The sequence below is a fragment of the Pongo abelii genome, chromosome 8 (genome assembly GCF_028885655.2).
Source record: "Pongo abelii isolate AG06213 chromosome 8, NHGRI_mPonAbe1-v2.0_pri, whole genome shotgun sequence".
Lineage (NCBI taxonomy): Eukaryota > Metazoa > Chordata > Mammalia > Primates > Hominidae > Pongo > Pongo abelii.
The window spans coordinates 70,550,652-70,578,126 of record NC_071993.2 but is presented as its reverse complement, the minus strand read 5'-3'; the positions used below and the strand labels follow the sequence as shown (position 1 = coordinate 70,578,126).

The window sequence follows — 27,475 nt, the reverse complement described above, 5'->3', positions numbered from 1 at the left end:
GAATTACAGGTGTGAGCTACCACGCCCAGCCAGGATTAAACGTTCTAATCAAAAGACAAAGACTGGGCTGGGCGCGGTAGCTCACGCCTGTAATCCCAGCACTTTGGGAGGCTGAGGCGGGCGGATCACGAGGGCAGGAGACCAAGACCATCCTGGCTAACATGGTGAAACCTCGTCTCTACTAAAAACACAAAAAATTAGCCAGGCGTGGTGGCGGGCACCTGTGGTCCCAGCTCTACTCGGGAGGCTGAGGCTGGAGAATGGCATGAACCCGGGAGGCGGAGCTTGCAGTGAGCTGAGATTGCGCCACTGCACTCCAGCCTGGGCGACAGAGCGAGATCCATCTCAAACAAAATCAAAAACAAAAGACAAAGACTGGCAAAATGGATTTTTTTTTTTTTTTGAGACGGAGTCTCGCTCTGTTGCCCAGGCTGGAGTGCAGTGGTGCAATCTCAGCTCACTGCAAGTTCCGCCTCCCGGGTTCACGGCATTCTCCTGCCTCAGCCTCCCCAGTAGCTGGGACCACAGGCGCCCGCTACCACGCCCGGTTAATTTTTTTTTTTTTTTTTTTTTTGTATTTTTAGTAGAGACAGGGTTTCACCATCTACAGGATGGTCTCGATCTCCTGACCTTGTGATCCGCCCACCTTGGCCTCCCAAAGTGCTGGGATTACAGACTGAGCCACCGCGCCCGGCCGGCAAAATGGATTTTTAAAAATCCTTGGGAGGCTGAGGTGGGCGGACCACAAGGTCAGGAGATCGAGACCATCCTGGCCAACATGGTAAAACCCCATCTCAACTAAAAATACAAAAAATTAACTGGGCGTGGTGGCGCACACCTGTAGTCCCAGTTACTAGGGAGGCTGAGGCGGGAGAATCGCTTGAACCCGGGAGGTGGAGGTTGCAGTGAGCTGAGATAGCTCCACTGTACTCTAGCCTGGCAACAGAGCGAGACTCCATCTCAAAACAAACCAACAAACAAAAATCCAACTTTATGCTGTCTACCAAACACTCACATTTGATCCAAAGACACAAACAGATTAAAAGTTAAAAGATGGAAAAAGACACTCCATGCAAATAGTAACCAAAAGAGAGCAGGGGAGGTTATAGTAATATCACACAAGATAGACTTTAAATCAAAAAAGGTTATAGGGGCCAGGCATGGTGGCTCAGGCCTGTAATCCCAGCACTTTGGGAAGCTGAGGCGGGCAGATCACCTGAGGTCAGGAGTTCAAGACCAACCTGGCCAACATGGCAAAAACCTGTCTCTACTAAAAATACAAAAATTAGCCAGGCATGCTGGTGGGCACCTGTAATCCCCACTATTCGGGAGGTTGAGGCAGGAGAATTGCTTGAACCCAAGAGGCGGAGGTTGCAGTGAGCTGAGATCAGGCCACTGCACTCCAGCCTGGGCAGTAGAGCAAGACTCCATTCTCAAAAAAAAAAAAAAAAATGGTTACAGGGGACAAAGAACATTATATAATAAAAAATCCAATACTGCAAGAAGATATGACAATTACGAACATCTACACACCTAATAACAGACCACCTAAATATATGAAGCAAAAACTGATAGAATTAAAGGGAGAAACAGTTTTACAACAGTAACTGGAAACTTCAATACCCCATTCTCAATAATGGATAGAAGAATCAGATGTAAGGAAAAAGAGGACTTAAATAGAACAATAAACTAGATCTAATGGACACATATGGAACACTCTATACCTAACAATGGCAGCATATACATTCTTCTCAAGTACACATGGGATTTTCACCTATTAGGTTGGGTATTATCAAAAAGGTAAGACATAGCAAGTGTTGGCAAGAATGTGGAGCAAAGGGAACCATTGTACACTGTTGGTGGGAAGGTAAATTGGTACAGCCATTATAGAAAACAGTATGGAGGTTTCTCAAAAAATTAAAAATAATATGACCCAGCAATACCACTTCTGGGTATGTATCTGAAGGAAATGAAATCAGTAAAGAGGTATCTTCACTCCCATGTTCACTGCAGCATTATTCACAATAACCAAGATATGGAAACTACTCAAGTGTCCATTGATGGATGAATGGATAAAGAAATTATAGTATATATACACAATGGAATATTATTCAGCCTTAAAGGAGGTGCGGTGGCTCTTGCCTGTAATCCAAGCACTTTGGGAGGCCAAGGCGTGTGGATCACCTGAGGTCATGAGTTCAAGACCAGCCCGGCCAATCTGGTGAAACCCCATCTCTACTAAACAAAAAATTAGCCGGGAGTGGTGGCAGATGCCTATAATCCCAGCTACTCGGGAGGCTGAGGCAAGAGAATCGCTTGAGCCCGGGAGGCGGAGGTTGCAGTGAGCCGAGATTGCGCCACTGCACTCCAGCCTGGGAACAAGAGCGAAACTCCATCTCAAAAAAAAAAAAAAAAAAAAAAAAAATGGAGGAAATTCTGCCATTTGTGACAATGTGAACTATAAACTTAGAGATCATTATGCTAAGTGAAATAAGCCAGACACAGAAAGAGAATATGGTATACCATTTATATGTGGAATCTAAAATAGCTGAACTTAAACAGAGTGGTGGTTGTCTAGGTGAGAGGTGGGGAAAATGGGGAGATGTTGGCCAAAGGGTATAAATTTTCAGTTATAAGATGAATAAATTCTAGAGGTTTAATGTAGAGCATAGTATCTATAGTTAATAATGTACTGAACACTTAAAATTTGCTAAGGTAGTAGATCTTAAGTGTTTTCACCACACATGAAAAAATGGTAACTATGTCAAGGTGACAGATATGTAATTAGCCTGACCTTAATTGTGGAATCATTACACAAGGAATGCTGATATCAAAACACCATATTGTACACCTTAAATATATGCAATTTTTTATTTGTCATAACTCAATTTAAAAAAAGAAAACAACTGGGAAAAAAAAGTAGGCTATGTATCTTAAGCATATAAACATTTGACCCTTTCTTAAAAGGTGCTACAGGTAATACTAATCTATTTTCTATGTGGAAAGTGTTTATGAATACAGAACCAACTTAGGCAAAATAAGATGCAAATTATTCTAGATGTAAAGAGTTGAATTTTTTTTAAAAGTACACAGTTTTAACATACTATCCACTCTATCAAGCAGACCTGGAGGGATTCTGGAAGGCAGAGCTTTCAGTAACCTTCTAAAAAATTATTCAATATTATTACACAGAATCAGAGATTGCTGTGATTTTTATTCAATTTGACATCTTGATTAGAATGAAACTAGTAAGAATGAAGGTTTACAAACATTGCAATATTACTGTATCATTGTGATATGGCTTTACATTGATTGTATGTAGAGAACAAAATAACATTAGAATTAAGGCAATAACAACATGTGCAAACCAAGCACATTACCCTGATATGGTCCTTGACAGAAAGCTCTTTTGGTTAGCTGATGTTTGATATTGCTGCATGCAGGTCATTGCTCTGAAGGATAAGCTATGAATAGAAATTTTTTTTCATTAAAAAAAAAAAAAAAAAAAATTCCCTCCTACTGGCCCACAATAGCCAGAAGAAGTCTTCGGTAATCTCCACTCGTGTCACCTGCAATCATTGTGCCCAGAGTCTTCTGATACATCTGAGCGAACATCTGTTTTATTTGTACAAGGTCAATCTGCATAAGAAATAATATTTCTGTCAGAAAAACATCTGTGATAACTGACATTTATTAAAATTCTTTTTAAATAATAAGATCTTAATAATAATCAAAGCTGGGGGGGGGACAACAAGTGACTGACATTTTATGGCTGGCACTCATACCAATGCTAGCACTACCCAATGAAGGTCTGATTCACAGCTCTGTAAAATACTTGGTAAGGGTAGTACTAGTTTCATCTATTATTCCAAAGATATTAGTCATTTAAAAACATTTGATAGGATGGCTATTATCAAAACCAAAAAAATAGTAAGTATTGGCAAGGATGTCATGAAATGGGAACACTTGTACACAGGTTGATGGAAAAGTAAAAGGGTGCAGCTGCTGTGGAAACTAATATGGTTAATTCCTCAAAGCAAAACAAAAACACTTCCAAAGAATTACCATGTGACCTAGAAATTCCACTTCTGGGTATATTCAAAACAAGTGAAAGTAGACTTGAACAGATATTTGTACATCCATGTTCACAGCAGCATTATTCAGGTAGAAACAAACCAAGTGTCACAGATGAATAAAAAAAAAAAAAAAGGTGGGATACACGTACAATGGACTATTTATTACTCAGTCTCAAAAGGAAGGAAATTCTGACATGCTACAACATGAATAAACCTTGAGGACGCTATGCTAAGTAAAAGATGACAGTCACAAAAAGACAAATATTGTATAATTCCACCAATATGACGTACCTAGAGTAGTCAAACACAGGGACAGAAAGTCACATGGTTTGTTGGCAGCAGTTGGGAGAAAGGAGAATGGAGAGTTACTGTTTAAGGAGCATGGATTTTCAGTTTTGCAAGTTGAAAAAACATCTGAAGGTGAATGGTAATGATGGTTGCATAACAATGTGAATGTACTTACTGCTACTTAAAAATGGTAAATTTTTATGTTATGTATATTTTATCACAACTTAAAACATCCTGCTTTGAAAATTTAAGCTAAAGAACAAAGTTTTTTTCAAAATACCATATTCTGGTTGTTTTCTTTAAAAATAATCTATCTTCTTTAGTATAATTTAGGGTTTTTGGCTGGGTGCGGTGGCTCATGCCTATAATCCCAGCACTTTGGGAGGCCGAGGCAGACGGATCATCAGGTCAGGAGTTCGAGACCAGCCTGACCAACATGGTGAAACCCAGTCTCTACTAAAAACACAAAAAAATTAGCCAGGCATGGTGGCACGCACCTGTAACCCCAGCTACTCAGGAGGCTGACACAGGAGAATCACTTGAACCCGGGAAGCAGAGGGTGCAGTAAGCCGAGATTGTGCCACTGTATTTCAGCCTGGGTGACAGAGCGAGACTCCATCTCAAAAAAAAAAAAAAAAAAAAAAAAAACCCAATAATAATAATAATTTAGGGTATTTTTTTGACACAGGGTCTCTGTCACCAAGGCTGGAGTGTAGTGGTGCAATCACAGCTCACTGCAGCCTTGACCTTCTGGGCTCAGGTGATCCTTCCACCTCAACATTCTGGGTAGCTGGGACTACCATGCCCGGCGTGTGTGTGTGTGTGTGTGTGGGACTACCATGCCCGGTGTGTGTGTGTGTGTGTGTGTGTGTGTGTGTGTGTGTGTGTGTGTGTGTGTGTGTGTGTGTGTGTGTGTGTGTGTGTGTGTGTGTGTGTGTGTGTGTGTGTCTCTCTACGTGTGTGTGTGTGTGTGTGTGTGTGTCTGTGTGTGTGTGTCTCTACGTGTGTGTGTGTGTGTGTGTGTCTCTACCAAATACAAAAACTTAGCTGGGCATGGTGGCACACACCTGTAGTCCCAGCTACTCGAGAGGCTGAGGTGACAGAATTGCTTGAACCCAGGAAGTGGAGGTTGCAGTGAGCTGAGATCGCGCCACTGCACTTCAATCTGGGTGACAGAGTGAGACCATGTCTCAAAAAAAAAAAAAATTCAAATGTCATTCCTTCTGAGAAAAAAAATAATTTTTTGTAAGTGCAGTAAATATATAAAGTAAAATTTTTTAAAATGAGGCTATATTTAAAGAGACAATTATGAATATTTTAAAAATTGTTTTATTATTAATAAAGGATGCTAAATTTAAATAATGTTGATATCCAATAGGATTAATCTACATAGGTCTTTCATATAATTTTTATATAAGCAAAATGAAAATCAAAAGACAAATGTCTAACTTCCCATAAATTTGAATTCTCCATTGACCTTCTCAAGTTGTAAAATCTGTTAGTATTATCTTCATTAGGGTAGAGTGGCCTATTGCACTAATGCAAGCTTCTCCCACAGCATGAGGAAAGTGAATTTTCTGTTCTTTATACCACCTCTTTTAGGTGGCAAAGAGAGCTCTTTATCATTTTTGAGGGACTGACAACCAACTGGGGAACTTTTAAGAAGTCAACATTGAACATCAAGTAAGACCTGACAAAAAGAGGCCTGCCTCACCTCACTTCGAGTGACCACAATCCGGACCAGGGTGGAGTCATCTGTGCCAGCACCTTTCATAGCATAGTAGAGCCTCTCAGCAAAGAAGGCAGGGCGGTTCAGGGCACACTGCACTGCAAGTTAGAGATGGTTGAGACATGGAATCATGATCTGACAAGAAGTGTAACCCTCCAGCTTCATTTATCACTTCTAGCCTGCCTTTGATTATTTTCTCTGTAATCATCACAGAAACATGAGGTGAGTTAAGGATGTTCAGATGTTCTCCTTGATTTTTTTTGAGACAGGTTCTCACTCTGTCATCCAGCCTAGAGTGCAGTGGTGCAATCATGGTTCACTGTAGCCTCCCAGACTCAGGTGATCCTCCCACCTCAGCCTTCTGAGTAGCTGGGGCTACAAGTGTGAGCTACTGCCCCTGGCCTGACATTCCATTGTTAATACCAATGTGTTACTAATACTCCCCTTATCCTAATATCCATGAGAATGAAACTTTCACTTTGTTAGACATCTGTGTATTAGACCACCAGAAACTGGTTAACTTCAAAAAGGAAATGAGTCTCACTGGGCTGAGTACCTGAAATATCTGTTTTGAGGACTCAAACTGCTTCGTGGTGATACTGTGAGTTCCTCAGGGCTTTCCCTTTCTCTTTAAAGGAAGTGCTACAACTATCAGGTATTCTGGCACAGTTCTCAAGACAGGCCTACAGATGAAGGCCAAATAATCCCCAAACAGCCCTGTTTGATCACAGAACTACCACTCATAGGAAATTGCATGTAAAAACACAGATTGTTTCTGGGGGCTTGTCCAATAAAGAAAACAAACAACAAAAAACAAACCCCAAAGGATTAGGTCAGCTACTGCCTAAGCAGATTCCACGTGGACTACATTTTCAACATTTAACGGGAACAACTATTCAAAGCTCCCACTCATTTAAAAAGAAAATAAAGCAAAGCACAAAAATATCTTACAGATGGTCTTCAAACCACTTTCTACATATCCGGAAAACTCACGGCTCACACTGCTTAACAAATCTCGATTAGCCATCTGCAAACAAAATTAAAGGGTTAAATATTTTTGTATCTTACAACAGAAGCCAAATCTTCAAAAGAAAAGCTCATACCCTAGAATAAGCCTCCATGGTAGCTCTCAGCTGAGGAAAGCTTCTTGTGGCAAGGATCATGTTAAAGCAAGATTCATCGGTCCCTAGTCTCCCCTCACCAGCTTGATAGAGACGCTGAGCATCTTCCTGAGCCATTTGGTGGTTTATACTCTGGTTCTCATCACGATTTCCCTGCAGAAGAGAAAGGCAGGAATTGGAAGAAATAAATAATAGTTCTACTAAATTTTTTTTTTCCAATCTAGTTCACTTTTGGATTTAAAGAGACTATTTCTTTTTTTTTTTTTTTGAGATAGGGTCTTGCTCTGTCACTCAGGCTGGAGTGCAGTATCAACCTCCTAGGCTCAAGTGAAACTTCCACCTCAGCCTCCCGGACAGCTGGGACTACAGGCACAAACGACCATGCCTGGTTAATTTTTTTATTTTTTGTAGAGGCAGGGTGTCTCACTATGTTGCCCAGGTGCTGGTCTCTAACTCCTGGGCTTAAGTGATCCTCCTGCCTTAGCCTCCTAAAGCACTGGGATTATAGATGTAAGTCACTGGGCCTGGCCTAAAGAGAGAATTTATTAAAGATTAATCCATAATGTCTGTCATGCATATCCTTCATTTCTATGCATGGAAATATAACTAGTAATTTATTATACTGTCAACTGGATTTTATAATATAAGATCATGGTTTAAGGAGGTTATGTTAAAAATGAGGGCTTTTGGGAGCTAAATTAAACCCAAAATGTTTAAACAAAAATATCTCTACTAGGAGATATTAACTACCACTCAAATGAAGAAACAGCTCTCTTAGCTGGAATTTAAGATCAATATGCACGGTACTCAGTTCTACTTTGTATTCATTCATGCGACTAAGAGATATTAAGCACTTTCTTTGTGTCAGGCACTATGTTAAGTGGTAGGGACACAGGAGAGACAGGGTCTCTGCCCTCAAGAAATTTAACTCTAGGGCAGGAGGGAGGGAGGATATAATATGGAGGCTTCATAAACTTTCTTTTCTTCATCTGAGTATAATATATTTTTTTTAAGAGACACGATTTCACTATGTTGCCCAGGCTGGGGTGCAATGGCTATTTGCAGACATGATCATAGCCTCAAACTCCTGGGTTCAAGTGATCCTCCTACCTCAGCCTCCAGAGTAGCTGGGACCATAAGCTCACACCACCACACTCAGCCATCAAATTATAATCTTAATATATAAGTATTTACCATAAATAATGACACATGAGCTTTATAGAAGCAGCTACAAATAACTCATGTTCTGTTAGACTATGCCTGTTTGTATACCAAACTCTTCCCTGGAATAGGAAGGAAGGAAGGAGGAAGGAAGAGTTTAAGCTTAATGAGCAGTTGGTTTCTCTCAAAAACAGAAAGACAAACCCAAACAAGAAAAGGCTGCCTTTTAGAGTCTCGGGGACCATCTTTGGAATAAGATGGAAAAATGCTCCTTGAAACTGAAGAACTGTCTTCTGAGCAACTGGCACAAGGAATAAGTAGAGGCACATTCTACGTGGGCGACTGAATAGAACACAGGAAAAGGTACTCACGAAAAATTTCCCAGATTATTGCCTTTGGATTCACACACACTTTCCCAGGAAGTTACTCCTCTACTCATGCCCTGGAAAAGGTAGGGCTGGGCCTTGAACTCTGCATAAAGAGAGACTCAGCACCTCATGTAAAATCTTAATAACCATTTTTTAGCATTGTCTGTTTTCCTTCTTGTTTCTTTTAAATCCTAACCTACTTCCCTCCTGTTACTCTGATTTAGGTAAATTCAATTTCCTTCAACCCATTTACTTTGCTTTCTCATTTCCATATCCACTCACTGTTACACACTATCCTTTCCACAGCTACCTCCCTTTTTTTTTTTTTTAGATGGGGTTTTGCTCTTGTTACCCAGGCTGGAGTGCAATGGCACAATCTCAGCTCACTGCAACCTCCGCCTCCCGGGTTCAGGCAATTCTCCTGCCTCAGCCTCCCAGGTAGCTGGGATTACAGGTGCCACCACTCCTGGCTAATTTTTTGTATTTAGCAGAGATGGAGTTTCACCATGTGGGTCAGGCTGGTCTCAAACTCCTGACCTCAGGTGATCCACCTGCCTCAGCCTCCCAAAGTGCTGGGATTACAGGCATGAGCCACCACACCCGGCCCCTCCCTTGGCTCTTAAGAGCCCCTCCTCTCCTTTAGATCCCTCCAGATGGTCCAATCTTGTGCACTAGCACAATAGCCAGTAACTCTTGATATTGAATCAGCATGCTAGTCATTTACATAATCTCTTTCAAATACACCTTCTTCATCTCATTCTAAGTGTGCTTCTTTTCTTTTTTTTAAGGACAGGATCTCACTCTATTGCCCAGGCTGGAACGCAGTGGTGTGATCACAGTTCACTGCAGCCTCAATCTCCTGGGCTCAAGTGATCCTCCCACTCAGCTTCCTGAATAGCTGGCACTACAGGCACATACCACCATGCTTGGCTAATTTTTAAAAATATTTTTTATAGAGATGGTTTCTTGCTATGGTGCCCAAGCTGGCTTCAAACTCCTGGCCTCAAGCAATCCTCCTGCCTTGGCCTCCAAAAGTGCTGGAATTACAGGCGTGAGGCACAATGTCTGGCCCTAAGTGTGTTTCTAATGCCATTCCAAATACCCTATTTGGAGTATTTTCTGTCAATTCTCCAGCACACCTAGGGAATCAAAATAAAGAAGGTGCTAATCACAGTTATTACTGGGAACCCTAAAACATTTTTCTGCATTTCTGGGTCTCCTCACACAGTCCTCACTTCCTGTGGCACCTCTATGGGAGTCCTGCACATCTTCACTTGATGGTGGGGCATAATGGGCAGGATAGTGATAAGCTCAAATGTACAGTTTCATCCCCATCCCAGCCACAGAGCCTTGAATTGGTTTCTGATTCCATACAACCTTAGAGGTTAAATCTCTAATTCCTTACAAAAGCCAGATTTACAGGAATAAATCTCAATAGTAACTACAAAGAAATCTGTACACCGGTTTCTGTATTGTCCCTCTTAAAGATGGCAATATTGCAAGGTGGCTAAATATTAAAAGGAATAAAGAATGCTCACTGGCAAAAGGCTTTTAAAGTATGTTCCCTCTATCAACGCACAAGCATTCATACTATACTCACCTGGCACATGGACACAAGTAAACGTTCAAAATGTCCTGATGTATCTGACCTAATGTCCTTTTCGAGGTCTCGTCCAAATTCTGACTGATAACATCTGACAATTTCTCGGATTTCCTGATTTGTTCTTGTGCACAAAATCTCAATCAATACACGTTCCTGAGTTCCTGCTCCCTACATGAAATGAAGGGAGGATTATAGAAAGAAAAATGAAATTTCTGCAAGTAATTAAATCTTACTGCTTCATCAAATATTTCTTTGTTCTCTAGAACTAAAAACTATATATTCAGATGGATGATGTGAAATAAAGAATTGCTTTAACTACCACTGTAAATTCAGAACTGCCATAATTTGTACAGTTTTACATATGAAATAGGACAAAATACTCACAATAAATGACATATAGTACCTGCATTGCTTTCCGTAAGCTCCAGGCATCGTAATACGTAGAAGGCATGAAAAGGGCCAGGATCAGTTCTTCCATATTTCCACTTAACTCTGATTTGAGATCTTTGATTAAATCCTATTTAATCACAAATACAAGCTAAGTATACGTGTTCTCCAAATTTTGTCACTTAAATCTTTTAAGGAAAATACAAAAAAAGAAATGGAATTGCTTTATAAAAACCTAAATTTGAAAGCTGAATGTTATATACTAAGAAGTAAATAAATTTAAAGTCTGTTACACTTACACACTTATTACACTCAAGCAGATCATTTTATTCATTCTATCAATAAACATTTAATAAATTCTTATTCCACTCTACCAGGTACAAAAACAAGCGATATATGAAACAAAGAATTATTCAAACTGACAAAAATGATAAACAGATATTTACTTAGTAAAAGGAACTGTTCTTGGTTCTATGAGGAAGTAGAAACCATTATCATCTTGTTCTTATTTGTTTTTTGTTGTTGTTATTTTTTTGAGACAGAGTCTCACTCTGTCGCCCAGGCTGGAATGCAGTGGTGTGATCTCAGCTAACTGCAACCTCCGCCTCCTGGGTTCAAGCGCTTCTCCTTCCTCAGCCCCCTGAGTAGCTGGGACTACAGGCACATCCCACCACGCCAGGCTAATTTTTGTATTTTTAGTAGAGATGGGGTTTCACATGTTGGCCAGGCTGGTCTTGAATGCCTGACCCCATGTGATACACCCGCCTTGGCCTCCCGAAGTGCTGGCATTACACACATGAGCCACTGTGCCCAGCCGATCTTGTTCTTATTTGGAAAGATACACACCTAAAAAAAATAATGTAAGGTAACCTGTACTCTAGCACTGGGTAAGTAGCATAGAAATAAGTAATAGAGAAAGTTGAAACAGAAAAAGTTCAAAGTCAGCTAGAGAGCTCAGAGAAGAATGTAAAAATTAGCACGCAAAGAGGAAGGAGAAAGGTATTTCAGGTAAGAAGGAACACCACCAAGGAACAGAGAAGGGGTTCCCAGCCTTGACTCTTCATTACATTCATTGTGGAGCTTTAAAAAAAAAAAAACAAAAACATTGATGTCCAGGACTAAGACTCAGAGATTCTGTGTATTTTTAAGTTTTAAAGGAAATTACGATGTTCAGTTAAGGTTGAGAATCACTCCTATAGAGGCAAGAATGAGCAAAGCTTGTTCAATGGAACAATAAGACAACCGGTTTTGTTACAGAGGAAGGTTTTCATAATAGATGAGTTAAAACAAAGTTGTAACTAAATCTTGGATTATTACACTGAATGCCAAGCTAAAGAATGTGGACTTGATTCTGTTTGCTGGGAGGAACCACTGGAAACTTTTCATGCAAGAAAATGGCACTGATGTAGCAACAATATTCAGAATGGATGATGGTGACAAAGAAGCTATAGATGATAACATTTAGGCTACTGGAATATTTAGTTAAGAGGTAATAAAGTCTTGGACTTGAATGGTAACAATGGAAATGAGAAGGAACAAAGTAGACAAAAGAAACATTTTAAAGGGCCATTTTATAGATTAGATTAATAAAAACTAGTAAATAACCAACTGCTAGGACAAAGCATACAGAATACTCCCTATAATAAAGAAAAACATGGACTTAAAGATGCCTCTATAGCAGGCTAGAAGAACAGTGTTTTACTAATTAGGAAGTTAAGAAAAGAGGTGGCTAGTGGTACGGAAATTAGATTGTTAGTTTTAATTCTAAAGCAATATATAAAAAAACTTGAGATAGCACTGTGCAGACTAGATAAAAAATTCATAACATGGAAAATATCTTTTTGAGAAAAGTGAGTCTGATGTTGAAGCTTAAGGAGATCAAGGGTTTGTGTTACATAATCAGTCACTGGGCTGGGCAGACAGGGAAAGGCAAAATAGAATAAGCAAGGTGGGACCAATCAATGGACCACTACCCCATTCTGAGAAACATAAACTAGATGCAGAGAATATTAGGATATTTTTAGGATTCCTATCTAAATGGCCAAGCAGGTCGGGCGTGGTGGCTAATGCCTGTAATCCCAGCACTTTGGGAGGCCAAGGCAGGCAGATCACATGAGGCCAGGAGTTTGAGACTGCACTTGCCAACATGGCGAAATCCCGTCTCTACTAAAAGTACAAAAATTAGCTGGGTGTGGTGGCAGACGCCTATAATTCCAGCTACTTGAGAGGCTGAGGCACGAAAATTGCTCTTGCCTGGAAAGTGGAGGCTGCAGTGAGTGGAGATCATGCCACTGCACTCCAGCCTTTTGAGACTCTGTCTCAAAAAAGGTAAAAAAAAAAAAAAAAAGGCAAAGTAGTGCTATCCATGTTTTCCCATTACATCTGAGGAACAATGGCATTTTTTAGCCATAGAATCTTGTTGGATTTAGAAACTGATCATCCATTCAACAAGTATTAAGTGGCTACTTGCCATTATATACTTGGTACTGTAATACAAAGATGACTATGACCATGGTTTGTCCTATGGGAGCTGAGTTTTTGGGGGTGGGCCATGAGATTAGTAATAACAGAAGTTTTATGAAGTGCTATGGGACTACAGTATTAAGAAGCAGCTAAATTCTGTCCAGACTAATAAAAGAAACTTCACAGAGTAGCTGATATTTAAGCCAAATCTTAAAGAAGTCTGCCTTGAAAAAAAGAAAAGGTATTCAAGGCCAGGAGAATGGCATGAACACAACACAGAAGCATAAAAGATCATGGTGTGTACAGAGAATGGCAAGCATTTCCATATTATTATTTTTTTTTTTTTGAGACAGCATCTTGTTCTGTCACCTAGGCTACAGTGCAGTAACACAATCACAGCTCACTAACAGCCTGATTTCCTGGGCTCAAGCAATCTTTCCACCTCAGCCTCCCAAGCAGCTGGGACTACAGACACATGCCATCATGCCCAACTAATATAATTTGTTGTCATGGCATTGTTGGAAATGAAGTCTCCCTATGTTGCCCAGGCTGGTCTTGAACTCCTGGCCTCAAGAAATTCTCTCGCTTTGGCCTCCCAAAGTGCTGGGATTACAGGCATAAGCCACCACGCTCAGTCCATATAATTTTAACATAGGACATGTTTAAAGAAAGGGAGAGAAGCAGAAGGCGATGCCCAGGACCAAGAATAAACAAGGGCTATGTAATAAGCCTCAAATCCCACTGTAACAGGCAAAAGACTGAGAACCATCCTCTTGATCATGATTGTAGTCGTGATCTACCTTCTACTGAATGTCTATCACATACGTGACTGGGGTAAGGTATGATTATGAGATCAAGGACTACTCTAGAATGAAAAAGCCTTTTAAGAGAAATAGGCCAGGCACGGTGGCTCATGCCTGTAATCCCAGCACTTTGGGAGGCTGAGGCAGGTGGATCACTTGAGGTCAGGAGTTAGAGACCAGCCTGGCCAACATGGTGAAACTCTGTCTCTACTAAAAATACAAAAATTAGCCAGGCGTGGTGCTGTGCACCTGTAGTCCCAGCTACTCAGGGGGCTGAGGCAGGAGAATTGCTTGAACTCGGGAAGCAATGATTGTAGTGAGCTGAGATTGCACCATTGCACTCCAGCCTGGATGTTGGTGCGAGACTTCGTCTCAAAACCAAACAACAACAACAAAAAAACAGAAATAGGGAATACAGTACTCTTGAGGTCTCTAAAGTCTAGTTGTCCCTCTTTTGCACCACAGGTACTAATCAAAATATAGTATCCAATCTTACATGAATGCAGAGTCTACCAGCCACTGCTGGTGCTCACTCCAGGAAAGAAAAACATACCTTGCCATAGGAGGTCTTAAATGCTGCTTTAATTTTTTGCCTCTGATCATTGGAACGGTTGGCCACCACGTCCACAATTGCCTGCTCGTCTGTCCCTGGAAGAACCACACATGTTTAAGTAAGGACAAAGTATATGCTAGGTGCTGCTTGAGGTCATCTTTTTTTTTTTTTTTGAGACGGAGTTTGTCACCCAGACTGGGGTGCAAGTGCAATGGTGTGATCTAGGCTGACTGCAATCTCCACCTCCCAGGTTCAAGCAATTCTCCTGCCTCAGCTTCCCGTGAAGCTGGGATTACAGGCATGCACCACCACGCCCAGCTATTTTATTTTTTATTTTTAGTCCAGATGGAGTTTCGCCATGTTGGACAGGCTGGTCTTGAATGAACTCAGGTGATCTGCCCACCTCAGCCTCCTAAAGTGCTGGGACTATAGGTGTGAGCCACCACACCCAGCCTGAGGTCATCTCTTAGAATGCTTACAAGGCACTAGACATCAGATTAAATCCAGGTACGCGCACCCAGGCTGACACATAAACTTGGGTTTATGAGATAAGGTTTATTTTTACTTTAGAATTGATTACTTTAACTTATTAAAAAAGACAAAAATTTGTTTTCCTTACCAAAACCCTTCATTGCCTTACGAAGAATTTCTGCATCTCTTATAGCATCGAAGTTGGCAGCTGGTCGGATAGTTCCTTGAGTGCCCTGAGTCACTGTGGCAGGCTGAAAATAAAAGGCATAAAATCCGTGTCAGCATTTCCAGTGAGTTTCTAATGAGGAAACTTAAAGACTTCCCCAGACATCAATCTTAAGTAAGAAGGCCAATGTTTGGGTTTTAAGGCAAGGATATGAGCATTTTATTACCAGGGCTCATTATGGAACAGACAGGAAAGACCTGTCCCCCTTCAGGACAGATTTTTCTCCTGCCAACAGATAGCTAGCCACCAAACTTCCAGGAGACAAGATGGCAAAACTTGTGAAATTAAAGTCACAATCTTATTATGGTTTCCTTTTTGGTAGAATAGGAAGAAAAAAGAAGACCGACCCCTGAATAGTGTGAGATGAGCGACAATGTTTGATTTAAAAACAGAAGAATATAAAATGGCTTTAGTGAAGTAGCACATGAGCGCCCAGTGAGATTTCAAACCAGCAATATAATTTTAGTAATCTCTCTTAATTTCCTACATGGACCCTGATTATTATACATGAAATAAATCTATATGAAAATTAAAAATTGCCATTTAGCAAATACGATGGTAGTAACTGTTTCAGGCAAGAATCACCAGTGGGTGCTAAAATTAGGTGGCAAAAGTATAAAGAAACAGGATATTTGCTTAACCTATAACATTACAGCAGGGAAACCTTGCAGGCACCAACTTAAATGATCAAAATTAATTATCACCAGTAATGGAATAAGTCAACAATAAGTGTCTCCTGATATAATGCACTGGGGGCACAAAATCATTTCTGTGGTACTCTTGCCAAAAAGGCATGACCTGGATTTAACCATGAGAAAATATCAGACAAACCCAAATTAAGAAATATTTTATAAAATAACTGACAGTGTTCTTCAAAAGCATCAAGGGCATGAACAACAAAGACTGAGGAACTATTTCAGATTAAAGGAGACTTAAGAGACATGACAATAAATACAACATTGCATTCTGGATTTGATCCTGAACCAGAAAAAGGACATCATTGAGACAACTGGTGAAACTGAAATAAGGTCTGTAGGTTGGGTAACAGTACTATATCGATGTTATTTCCTGATTTTGATCATTGTATTGTGTTTATGTAGGAAGTTAACATTTGGAGCATCTAAGTAAAGGGTATATACAAATTATTTGTACTATTTTGCAAGTCTAAAATTATGTCAAAATTAAAAGATAAAACAATTTAAAATACAAAGCTATGAAATAATTCAATAGTTTTCCCCAATTTTTTATTTTTTAGAGATAGGGTCTCACTCTGTTGTTCAGGCTGGAGTGCAGTGGCACAAACATAGCTCACAGTAACCTTGAATTCCTGAGCTCAAGCAATCCTCTTGCCTCAGCCTCCTGAGTAGCTAGCACTACAGGCATGTGCCACCATGCCCAGCTAATTTCTTACTTTTGTAGAGATGGGGGTCTTGCTATGTTGCCCAGGCTGGTATCGAATTCCTGGCCTCAAGTGATCCCCCTGCCTTGGCCTCCCAAAGTGCCGGAATTACAGGTGTGCGCCCAGCCCAGAATAATTCAAGAAGTTTCTTAGGCTATTCAAGTCAGGGCTTAAGAGGGATGGGATGAAGATGATGCTCCACTACTTTTTAAAAAATTTTTAATTGTAACAACACATTTCTTGTATGTTTGAATGTTGACCTAAAATAAAGATTACTGTTGTAAAATAAGTGTTTTCACTGCAGAAAACACACATATAAACACACACACACACAGTTTATTTAATCCAATACCTCCAAAATATTATCATTTAAACATGCAATCAATACCATTTCAAAATAAAAGATGATTCAACTGCTTTTTAGACAACAGAAACTGTATTTAAAGTTATACGCATTGAATACAGCAGTACGCCAGCATTTGTAGGGGCAAAGCAACTGAGGAGATGAGAACAAGCCCCATCTTTCAGCAGCTTTTCAAGATAACACTTTTATGGGTCAATAGCTCCTCCCACTCATATATATTTTTACTCCAACATTTTCTTCTACCAGTAAGCCTTAGCATCCATCCTCTACTAGTTTCCAAGCTAGGGCTGTAAGCAGAGAACTAACAAATATACCTATAGTGGTTTTAATAGAAAGCCAAAATTATTCTACTTGTAGCAAATAGTCAAGTATAAAAAAATTTTATAAGCCTTCATGTCTCAAGAAACTAAGTTTCCTTTGATGTAACTGCTGTCACTAAAATCCTAAATAGGACAGAAGCCATTGTTTCTAACACACTGGAATAGATAAACTAATCCTCACTGTGTACCGTTTGATGATTCTCATTTTCTGTGATTCTCTTTTGTAAAAAAAAAAATATATATATATATCTCTATAGATATATATATACACACACACACACATATACACACATATATATATTTATTTCATATTTCATCTGTAGGGAAAAATTTTTTTGATGTATTCTCTGTTGAAAGTCTAAGTTTGATGTAAATTTTCAAGAATACTGTCACCTTCCAGGCATTAAACTGAATTCAAAGAAATCAGGATCTGGGCTGGGCGCAGTGGCTCATGCCAGTAATCCCAGCACTTCGGGAGGTCGAGGCAGGTGGATCACGAGGTCAAGAGATTGAGACCATCCTGGCCAACATGGTGAAACCCTGTCTCTACTACAAATACAAAAATTAGCTGGGCGTGGTGGTGCACACCTGTAGTCCCAGCTACTCAGGAGGCTGAGGCAGGAGAATCACTTGAACCCGGGAGGTGGAGGTTGCAGTGACCCGAGATCGTGCCACTGCACACTCTAGCCTGGCAACAGAGCGAGACTCTGTCTCAAAAAAAAAAAAAAAAAAAAAAAAAAAAAGAGAGAGAGAGAAATCAGGATCTGTGTTCTTGAGGTTAAATTCTAGGGGAGAGTTCTCAGCAAAATCCGCTACCAGAAGTTCCAACCTCTGCTATTCTTCTTTAATGCCCATTTGATTCCAACCTTCTTGCTGAAAAACTATCATAGAGCTGGGCACAGTGGCTCACATCTTCAACTCCAGCATTTTGGGAGGCTGAGGCAGGAGGATTGCTTGAGCCCAGGAGTTCAAGACCAGCCTGGGCAACACAGCAAAACCTTCATTTTACCAAAAATTAAAAAATTAGGTGGGAGTGCTGGTGCACAACTATAGTCCCAGTTACTCAGGAGGCTGAGGCAGGAGGATCGCTTGAGCCCAGCATTTTGAGGCTGCAGTGAGCTTTGATCACGCCACTGTACTCCAGCCTGACCCGAGCAGCAGACTGAGGCCCTGTCTCAAAATTGAACAAACAAATGAAACAACAACAACAACAAGACTATAACAGAATTAGAGAATTGGATCAATCAGGAGGGATAAACTGGCCCAACTTCCCATCTAAGACAAAAATTTTTTTTACACTTTCCTTGATATACACAGACACATCCATACTCAACATCAACCAAAATCTGCCTGTGGACTTTCAGTGACAAGAAGCTCACCCCTCACAGGGTAGCCTATTTCACTTCTATCTAAAAGCTCTTCCAAAATTTAGCACTCTGCATTCTGTTAACTTCGACCTACTGGTTTTAGTTCCAGCTTAAGGTGGTAATTGTTACATAAAATAAGTTGCATATGAGACTAATAAAAAAGGAAAAAGAGAAGAATTAAATAGACGCAATAAAAAATGATAAAGGGGATATCACCACCGATCCCACAGAGATACAAACTACCATCAGAGAATACTATGAACACCTCTATGCAACTAAACTAGAAAATCTAGAAGAAATGGATAAATTCCTGGACACATACACCCTCCCAAGACTAAACCAGGAAGAAGCTGAATCCCTGAATAGACCAATAACAGGCTCTGAAATTGAGGCAATAATTAACAGCCTACCAACCAAAAAAAAGTCCAGGACCAGACGGATTCACAGCTGAATTCTACCAGAGGTAAAAAAGAGGAGTTAGTACCATTCTTCTGAAACTATTTCAATCAATAGAAAGAGAGAGAATCCTCTCTAACTCATTTTATAAGGCCAACATCATCCTGATACCAAACCCTGGCAGAGACATAACAAAAAAAAGAGAATTTTAGACCAATATCCCTGATGAACATCGATGCAAAAATCCTCAATAAAATACTGGCAAACCAAATCCAGTAGCACATCAAAAAGCTTATCCACCACGATCAAGTTGGCTTCATCCCTGGGATGCAAGGCTGGTTCAACATACGCAAATCAATAAATGTAATACAGCATATAAACAGAACCAAAGACAAAAACCACATGTCTATCTCAATAGATGCAGAAAAGGCCTTTGAGAAAATTCAACAGCACTTCATGCTGAAAACTCTCAATAAATTAGGTATTGATGGGACGTATCTCAAAATAATAAGAGCTATTTATGACAAACCCACAGCCAATATCATACTGAATGGGCAAAAACCAGAAGCATTCCCTTTGAAAACTGGCACAAAACAGGGATGCCCTCTCTTACCACTCCTATTCAACATAGTGTTGGAAGTTCTGGCCAGGGCAATCAGGCAGGAGAAAGAAATAAAGGGTATTCAGTTAGGAAAAGAGGAAGTCAAATTGTTCCTCTTTGCAGATGACATGATTGTATATTTAGAAAACCCCATTGTCTCAGCCCAAAATCTCCTTAAGCTGATAAGCAACTTCAGCAAAGTCTCAGGGTACAAAATCAATGTGCAAAAATCACAAGCATTCCTATACACCAATAACAGACAAACAGAGAGCCAAATCATGAGTGAACTCCCACTCACAATCGCTTCAAAGAGAATAAAATACCTAGGAATCCAACTTACAAGGGATATGAAGGACCTCTTCAAGGAGAATTACAAACCACTGCTCAACGAAATAAAAAAGGACACAAACAAATGGAAGAACAAGAACATTCCATGCTCATGGATAGGAAGAATCAATATAGTGAAAATGGCCATACTGCCCAAGGTAATTTACAGATTCAATGCCATCCCCATCAAGCTACCAATATCTTTCTTCACAGAATTGGAAAAAACTACTTTAAAGTTCATATGGAACCAAAAAGGAGCCCACACTGCCAAGACAATCCTAAGCCAAAAGAACAAAGCTGGAGGCATCATACTACCTGACTTTAAACTATACTACAAGGCTACAGTAACCAAAACAGCATGGTACTGGTACCAAAACAGAGATATAGACCAATGGAACAGAACAGAGCCCTCAGAAATAATACCACACATCTACAACAATCTGATCTTTGACAAACCTGACAAAAACAAGCAATGGGGAAAGGATTCCCTATTTAATAAATGGTGCTGGGAAAACTGGCTAGCCATATGTAGAAAGCTGAAACTTAAATAATATAAAAATTAATTCAAGATGGATTAAAGACTTAAATGTTAGACCTAAAACCATAAAAACCCTAGAAGAAAACCTAGGCAATACCATTCAGGACATAAGCATGGGCAAGGATTTCATGACTAAAACACCAAAAGCAATGGCAACAAAAGCCAAAATTGAGAAATGGGATCTAATTAAACCAAAAAGCTGCTGCACAGCAAAAGAAACTACCATCAGAGTGAACAGGCAACCTACAGAATGGGAGAAAATTTTTGCAATCTACCCATCTGACAAACGGCTAACATCTAGAATCTACCAAGAACTTAAACAAATTTACAAGAAAAAAATCAAACAACCCCATCAAAAAGCGGGCGAAGGATATGAACAGACACTTCTCAAAAGAAGACATTTATGCAGCCAACAGACACATGAAAAAATGCTCATCATCACTGGCCATCAGAGAAATGCAAATCAAAACCACAATGAGATATCATCTCACACCAGTTAGAACAGCGATCATTAAAAAGTCAGGAAACAACACGTGCTGGAGAGGATGTGGAGAAATAGGAACACTTTTACACTGTTGGTGGGAGTGTAAACTAGTTCAACCCTTGTGGAAGTCAGTGTGGCGATTCCTCAAGGATCTAGAACTAGAAACACCATTTGACCCAGCCATCCCATTACTGGGTATATACGCAAAAGATTATAAATCATGCTGCTATAAAGACACATGCACACGTATGTTTATTGCAGCACTATTCACAATAGCAAAGACTTGGAACCAACCCAAATGTCCAACAATGATAGACTGGATTAAGAAAATGTGGCACATATACACCATGGAATACTATGCAGCCATAAAAAAGGATGAGTTCATGTCCTTTGTAGGGACATGGATGAAGCTGGAAACCATCATTCTGAGCAAACTATCACAAGAACAGAAAACCAAACACCGTATGTTCTCACTCATAGGTGAGAATTGAACAATGAGAACACTTGGACACAGGATGGGGAACATTACACATCGGGGACTGTCGTGGGGCTGGGGGAGGGGGGAGGGATAGCATTAGGAGATATACCTAAATGATGAGTTAATGGGTGCAGCACACCAACCTGGCACACGTATACATATGTAACAAACCTGCATGTTGTGCACATGTACCCTAGAACTTAAAGTGTAATAAAAAAATAAAATAAAATAAAAATAAGTTGCATACATACATGTGATTTACTTTTAGTGTTTCATGTTTAAAAATCATATTCAGTCATAAAATGATTTCTCTAAAATTATATGCATGCTTAAACTAAAATCAAAATTTTCATAACAAAAGTGATTACAGGTTTATAATATGATTGGCAAACAACTTCGACAACGAAAAAAAGGACTGAAAGCAACTTACTACATGCTTGGGAGGAGTATCATTTACTGTATCAGCAAAGCAACTTTGTATAAGAGAGAGACTACTGGTCTAGAAGGCAGAAGATATAGACTAGAATCTTCTCAGGTTTGTCCTTCACTAGTTGTGTTGCCCTAGACAAGTTTCTCAACCTCTCTGGAGCTCACATATCTCTAATCAGGAAAGTGAGCTAAAAAAATCACTAAGGTGTTTCTCTTCCAATACTAGAATCCTTCTCCTACCCCAGCCTAAAACAAGCTTGAAAATGCTAGACATTCATGAATATCCAATATAGAAATCAATACGAAAATCAAAATAAAAGTAAGCATAAAGTATACTGCTTATTATGTTCCTAGTAAGTTGCATAGGCTATAAAAAAATTAACAAGGCAATTTAAGAATAAAATTTGGGATTAAAATAAGAAACCAGGCCGTGTGCGGTGGCTCATGCCTGTAATCCCAGCACTTTGGGAGGCCGAGGCAGGTGGATCACCTGAGGTCAAGAGTTTGAGACCAGCCTGGCCAACATGGTGAAACCCTGTTTCTACTAAAAATACAAAAAACGTGACAGGTGTGGTGGCGTGTGCCTGTAATCCCAGTTACTCCGGAGGCTGAGGCAGGAAAATCGCTTGAACCCGGAAGGTGGAGGGTGCAGTGAGCCGAGGTCATGCCACTGCACTCTAACCTGGGTGCCAACAGCAAAACTCCATCTCAGGAAAAAAAAAAAAAGAAGCCATACAGAGTAGGGCAAATATCTGACATATAGGAAACTCTGCAGCTACTGAGAAAATCCAGTCAACAGGCTAACTGACTACCATGTCTAAAGCCCTACCAACCATTACAGGAACATAAAGATAAAACAGATACAGGTGAGCCCTTAAGGAAGTAGTGAGAGACAAGTACATGAGAATCAGAAACAAAGGCACATATAAAGGACCTAGTGATTAGTGAACATTAGAAAACCTTACTCACTTCACTGCTATAATCCAAAGAAACAGGAGAGAAAACAGGATAGGAAGGAAAAGATTCTGTATTGATCTGAAAAAAGAGTGAAAAGTTATAAAGGTAAAAATGGGAAACAAAACCACCCTACATAAATCACTGTCAGAAATACCAATCACCCAGCCACCCAAATTCATAGGTATAACTGCTGGTAAGGGCAAGAAAAAGAACTAAAACCAAGACCCCAGGTGAATCTCTAGGATAAAGTTGTGAGAATCATTACCTATGAGAATAGACCTATGCTTGTCTTCTCAAAGTCATCAGGACACTATTAAAGCAGATGGACCAAAGAAAGTATGGAGTCTATCAGAAGCAAAGACTTTAGTCTTCCATTACTATAATGGGCCATTTCCTCTGACCCATGGAAACCTCAGCAAAGGACAGGTTCTTTCTTTATCTAGCTACCTAGACTGAGCTTAAAAGGTAGGAACAAAATACCTGACTAGGGTAAGTAGGTTGTCCTCCAGGATACTGAGAAGGCATCTGTCCTCCAGGAAAGCCACCTATAATGTTAAAAAAAAATAATAATAATACGGCAACAGGTCTTACATGTCTTAATTTTTCAAAACAGCATTGATGACTATGAATATGGAAACATACAAGAACATTCACACTATGATACTTATGAGGATAGTTTTTAAAAATACAATTTACTGAATCTAAAACCAACTTTGGTCATAAGAACCTTTCTAATATTCCATGTTCTACCTAAGATCCTCACAAATAATACTTTTTTCACACTTGAACCAGATTAAATTCTGATTCCATCTGGAATGGTTGTCAGAATATAGTTCTGGGGGTGGTTTTACTAGTGGTACAGGAGTGGGCAGAGAAGTTCCTGAAGGCTTCCTTTCTGGCTTTGGGACAGATTTTTTTAATAGAAAAAGTGTGACTTTATCTCTATTTTACTGATTAAACTTTTCCATCAATTTAATATATTTCATAAAACCATTATGTTTAAAATTATTTATGGAAATATATAAACATTTATTGCAGATTATCTCAAATAAAAACTAAGTTCTCTCAATGGCGATTTAAAAATTCAAAATATCATGATACTGTTTTTTTCTGGACAGCTAGTACCTACCAGGTAGTGGGATCTGTGCTGGACCACCTCCATAAGACTGTGAAGGTGGCTGTGGATAGCCAGAAAAGCCTGCTCCACCTGGTGGGACTCCAAATCCTTGGCCTGGAGGAACTAGAGAAAAGAACATGTCAATAAACTATAGTACAGTTCTCACGATTGCAGAAAACACTTTAGAAAAATACCTATTGTTAACAGTGGAAAAATATGCTATTAATGTTATAATAGCAGTCCCTTTTTATCTAGATTCAAAACTTCAAATTCTCCAGTAAAAAATAAGTTTTTAAATTTTTACCTTATTTATTTATTTATTTTTTGAGACAGTCTCACTCTGTTGCCCAGGCTGGAGTTTAGTGGCACAATCTCGGCTCACTGCAAACTCTACCTACCAGCTTCAAGTGATTTTCCTGCCTCAGCCTCCCAGGTAGCTGGGATTACAGGCATGCACCACCACACCCAGCTAATTTTCATATTTTTAGTAGAGACACGGTTTCACCATGTTGGCCAAGCTGGTCTCGAACTCCTTGCTTCAAGTGATCCACCCACCTCAGCCTCCCAAAGTGTCAGGATTACAGGTGTGAGCCACCGCACCCAGCCAAAATTTTACTTTATTACTCTTCCTTACTAACTTAAAATACAAAAGGGCTAAGGTTTTTTTGTTGTTGTTTTTTGGGGTCTTTTTTACCTTTGAATAAAGCTGACCTAAAGGTCACAGTCTTGCTAATTGAAGTGTCTTAATTGGGTCTTAAGACTACAAACAAGCAAAGTGTTACATATTGGTCCTTTATTGCCATTAAATTTATTCCAAGTCCCTTCACAGTGGAATTTTTGAAACTGCTCCCAGCTTTCACGTCCCCAGAGAATCTTCATCCCTCCATCTTGCCAGCTAGGTCCTTACTACCTAAGGTTACCTAAGAGCAACTTGACCTTATACAAAACAAGCAGGAATGAAGAGGATAAAGGGAGAAGGAAAAAGTGCTACAGCAATCCCAATCATTACTAATTCCGCCACCCGTAACTCACCTCCGGGATAGGATGGAGCTCCCCCTGGCTGTGGGGCACCAGGATAGCCTCCAGGGGCTGGATAACCTCCAGGCGCAGTGTAGCCTCCAGCTCCTGGGTAGCCACTACTTGGCACTTGTGGGTAAGCACCTCCCCCCATTGGAGGAAAGCCACTAGGATAAGGATACTGACCAGAAGGGGGAAAAGATGACTCCTGACCTGCAGGCTGAAAAATCAGAATAATTTTTAAACAAATACGATCATAGACAAATATGACCCATCTAAAAATAAGGAATAAACAGAGGTTATTATTAAGGTCTAGCATTCTTTTACTTTTTAATTAAAAAGTCCCATTAGAAATTCTGGTATCTTATACTAGTTTATCAGCATACCAGTTTGTAAGGACACTTGTTTGTCAGAATTCAGTTAAATTTAATTCTACTTGAGTCAGACAGGAGGGGTCTGCTTCTCTATTTGGGAGTCAGAACAGGATTCTTTACAAACCTCAACGTTTTAAGAAAAAAACAACTCATTAGTTCCTTCATTTTCCCAGCATCTACAAATATGAGAAAGATCCTCCTCTATATCCTAAACAGAGGAATTTGAGGCTTTCTTGCAACACATCTGGATCTGTTACATAATATTTAAAAATAAAAAAGGTAACCTGTATATCACATCACACAGAGGATGTGACATTTTGGACCTCATGGTTCAGAGCAGCAATATGCAGAGTGGCAGAGATTGTTGCATGTTCACTGAACTCTTTCTCCCCAGGCCACAAAGCTATACAGACTACATTTCCCAGACCCCCTTGCAGTTAGGTCGAACCACATGAATGAATATCAGTAAATGAACGTAGACAAAAGTGACATACACCACTTTCTAAACCTGTCCCCTAAAAACCTCTGGCAAATCCTCCATGCTCTCTCTCTTCCTTCATCTGCCACCCATAAGCAGAGGATCCAGTGGAGGACTCCAAAGTGCTAGAGGATAGCAGGATCAGAATAAGGAAGGAACCTGGAAACCCAAAACACTGCATGAAACAAAGCCTCGTCCCACCCACCCCCTATCCCCCACTGACTTCCAGGAGACTGAAGAAAGAAATACATTTGTTTTTTCATCATGTTAAGTCACTGAGATTTGGGAGTTGTCTGTTTTAGCAATTAGCCTACACTGACTGAAATAGTTACTACAGTCCTGTTTAATACATAGGGACTTGGGAACATATCCATAATTCTCATCTCTCCTATGATAAATTCACAAAAGCTATATAATCACTTTGCATAAGGATACATATTATCATAAACTTGTATAGATCCCTCTTCCTATTCTCCCAGGGTTAGATAGCAGCCCCACAGTTATGAGTATAAAACCGAAATGTGGGCTGGGCTAAGTGGTTCATGCCTGTAATCCCAGCGCTTTGGGAGGCCGAGGTGGGCGGATCATGAGGTCAGGAGATTGAGGCCATCCTGGCCAACATGGTGAAACCCCATCTCTACTAAAAATACAAAACCTAGCTGGGCGTGGTGGCACGTACCTGTAATCCCAACTACTCGGGAGGCTGAGGCAGGAGAATCGCTTGAACCCTGGGAGGTGGAGGCTGCAGTGAGTCGAGATCGCACCACTGCACTCTAGCCTGGTGACAGAGCCAGACTCCATCTCAAAAAAAAAAAAAAAAAAAAAAAAAAAAAAGAAAAACAAAAAACTGAAATGCGGCCAGGTGCAGCGGCTCACGCCTATAATCCCAGCACTTTGGGGGGCCAAGGAGGGCAGATCATTTGAGGTCAGGAGTTTGAGACAAGCCTGGCCAACATGGTGAAACCCCGTCTCTACTAAAAATAACAAAAAATCAGCCAGGCACGGTGGCGGGCACCTGTAATCCTAGCTACTCAGGAGGCTGAGGCAGGAGAATCACTTGAACCCAGGAGGCGTAAGTTGCAGTGAGCTGAGATCACACCACTGCACTCCAGCCTGGGCGCAGAGTGAGACTCCGTCTCAAAAACAAAAACAAATAAACAAACAAAAACTGAAACGCACAATTCTTACTTATGGCTCAGCTATTAGTCCTCAGAGTAGTATAGCTATCAACAAGGTGGAACTTAGTAGCACATTTATAAAACGTACTCCAAGTCTAAGAACTACAAATCCACTGCAATTTATCTCTGGATCTAGCCAAGCCGTTAATTATTTTAAACATTCTAACACAAAGGTTAAGACGCAGTGATATTATGACTCAAGGGTACTAAAAAAAAAAAAAAGAACCAGTGATTCATGGGATGGATTTTGCTTACATCCATGTTTTATTGGCTCATACAGCGGTTAACATTTTTTAAAACTAACTCCTAAATTTTGAAACTTAGGGCAATTTCACATAGAACCCAAGTTTCTGGCTTTACTTGAAGGGCTGGAGTATCTAGCAACACTGAGTGTGCCTCCCT

The 27,475-nt window shown here is 40.1% G+C and overlaps 1 protein-coding gene across 4 annotated transcripts in view; it reads right to left on the bottom strand.

Annotated features, from left to right (window-relative positions):
• Positions 1–2,857: 2,857 nt before the first annotated feature.
• The window catches only part of ANXA7 (annexin A7), a 38,306-nt gene continuing 13,688 nt past the window's right edge, over positions 2,858–27,475 (bottom strand). For 2 of the 4 annotated variants that reach the window (XM_054523324.2, XM_063727347.1), the window contains 12 exons: positions 25,059–25,263; positions 24,039–24,149; positions 23,390–23,454; positions 22,922–22,987; positions 15,172–15,274; positions 14,553–14,647; positions 10,750–10,863; positions 10,344–10,514; positions 7,197–7,367; positions 7,045–7,120; positions 6,079–6,191; positions 2,858–3,639 (listed from right to left, as the gene is read on the bottom strand). In XM_054523324.2, coding sequence (XP_054379299.1) covers positions 3,517–3,639; positions 6,079–6,191; positions 7,045–7,120; positions 7,197–7,367; positions 10,344–10,514; positions 10,750–10,863; positions 14,553–14,647; positions 15,172–15,274; positions 22,922–22,987; positions 23,390–23,454; positions 24,039–24,149; positions 25,059–25,263 — 1,413 coding nt within the window. In that variant the 3' untranslated portion in view covers positions 2,858–3,516. The remainder of the gene's footprint in view (positions 3,640–6,078; positions 6,192–7,044; positions 7,121–7,196; positions 7,368–10,343; positions 10,515–10,749; positions 10,864–14,552; positions 14,648–15,171; positions 15,275–22,921; positions 22,988–23,389; positions 23,455–24,038; positions 24,150–25,058; positions 25,264–27,475) is intronic. The other 2 variants (XM_002820823.6, XM_054523325.2) reach the window with 2 other exon arrangements.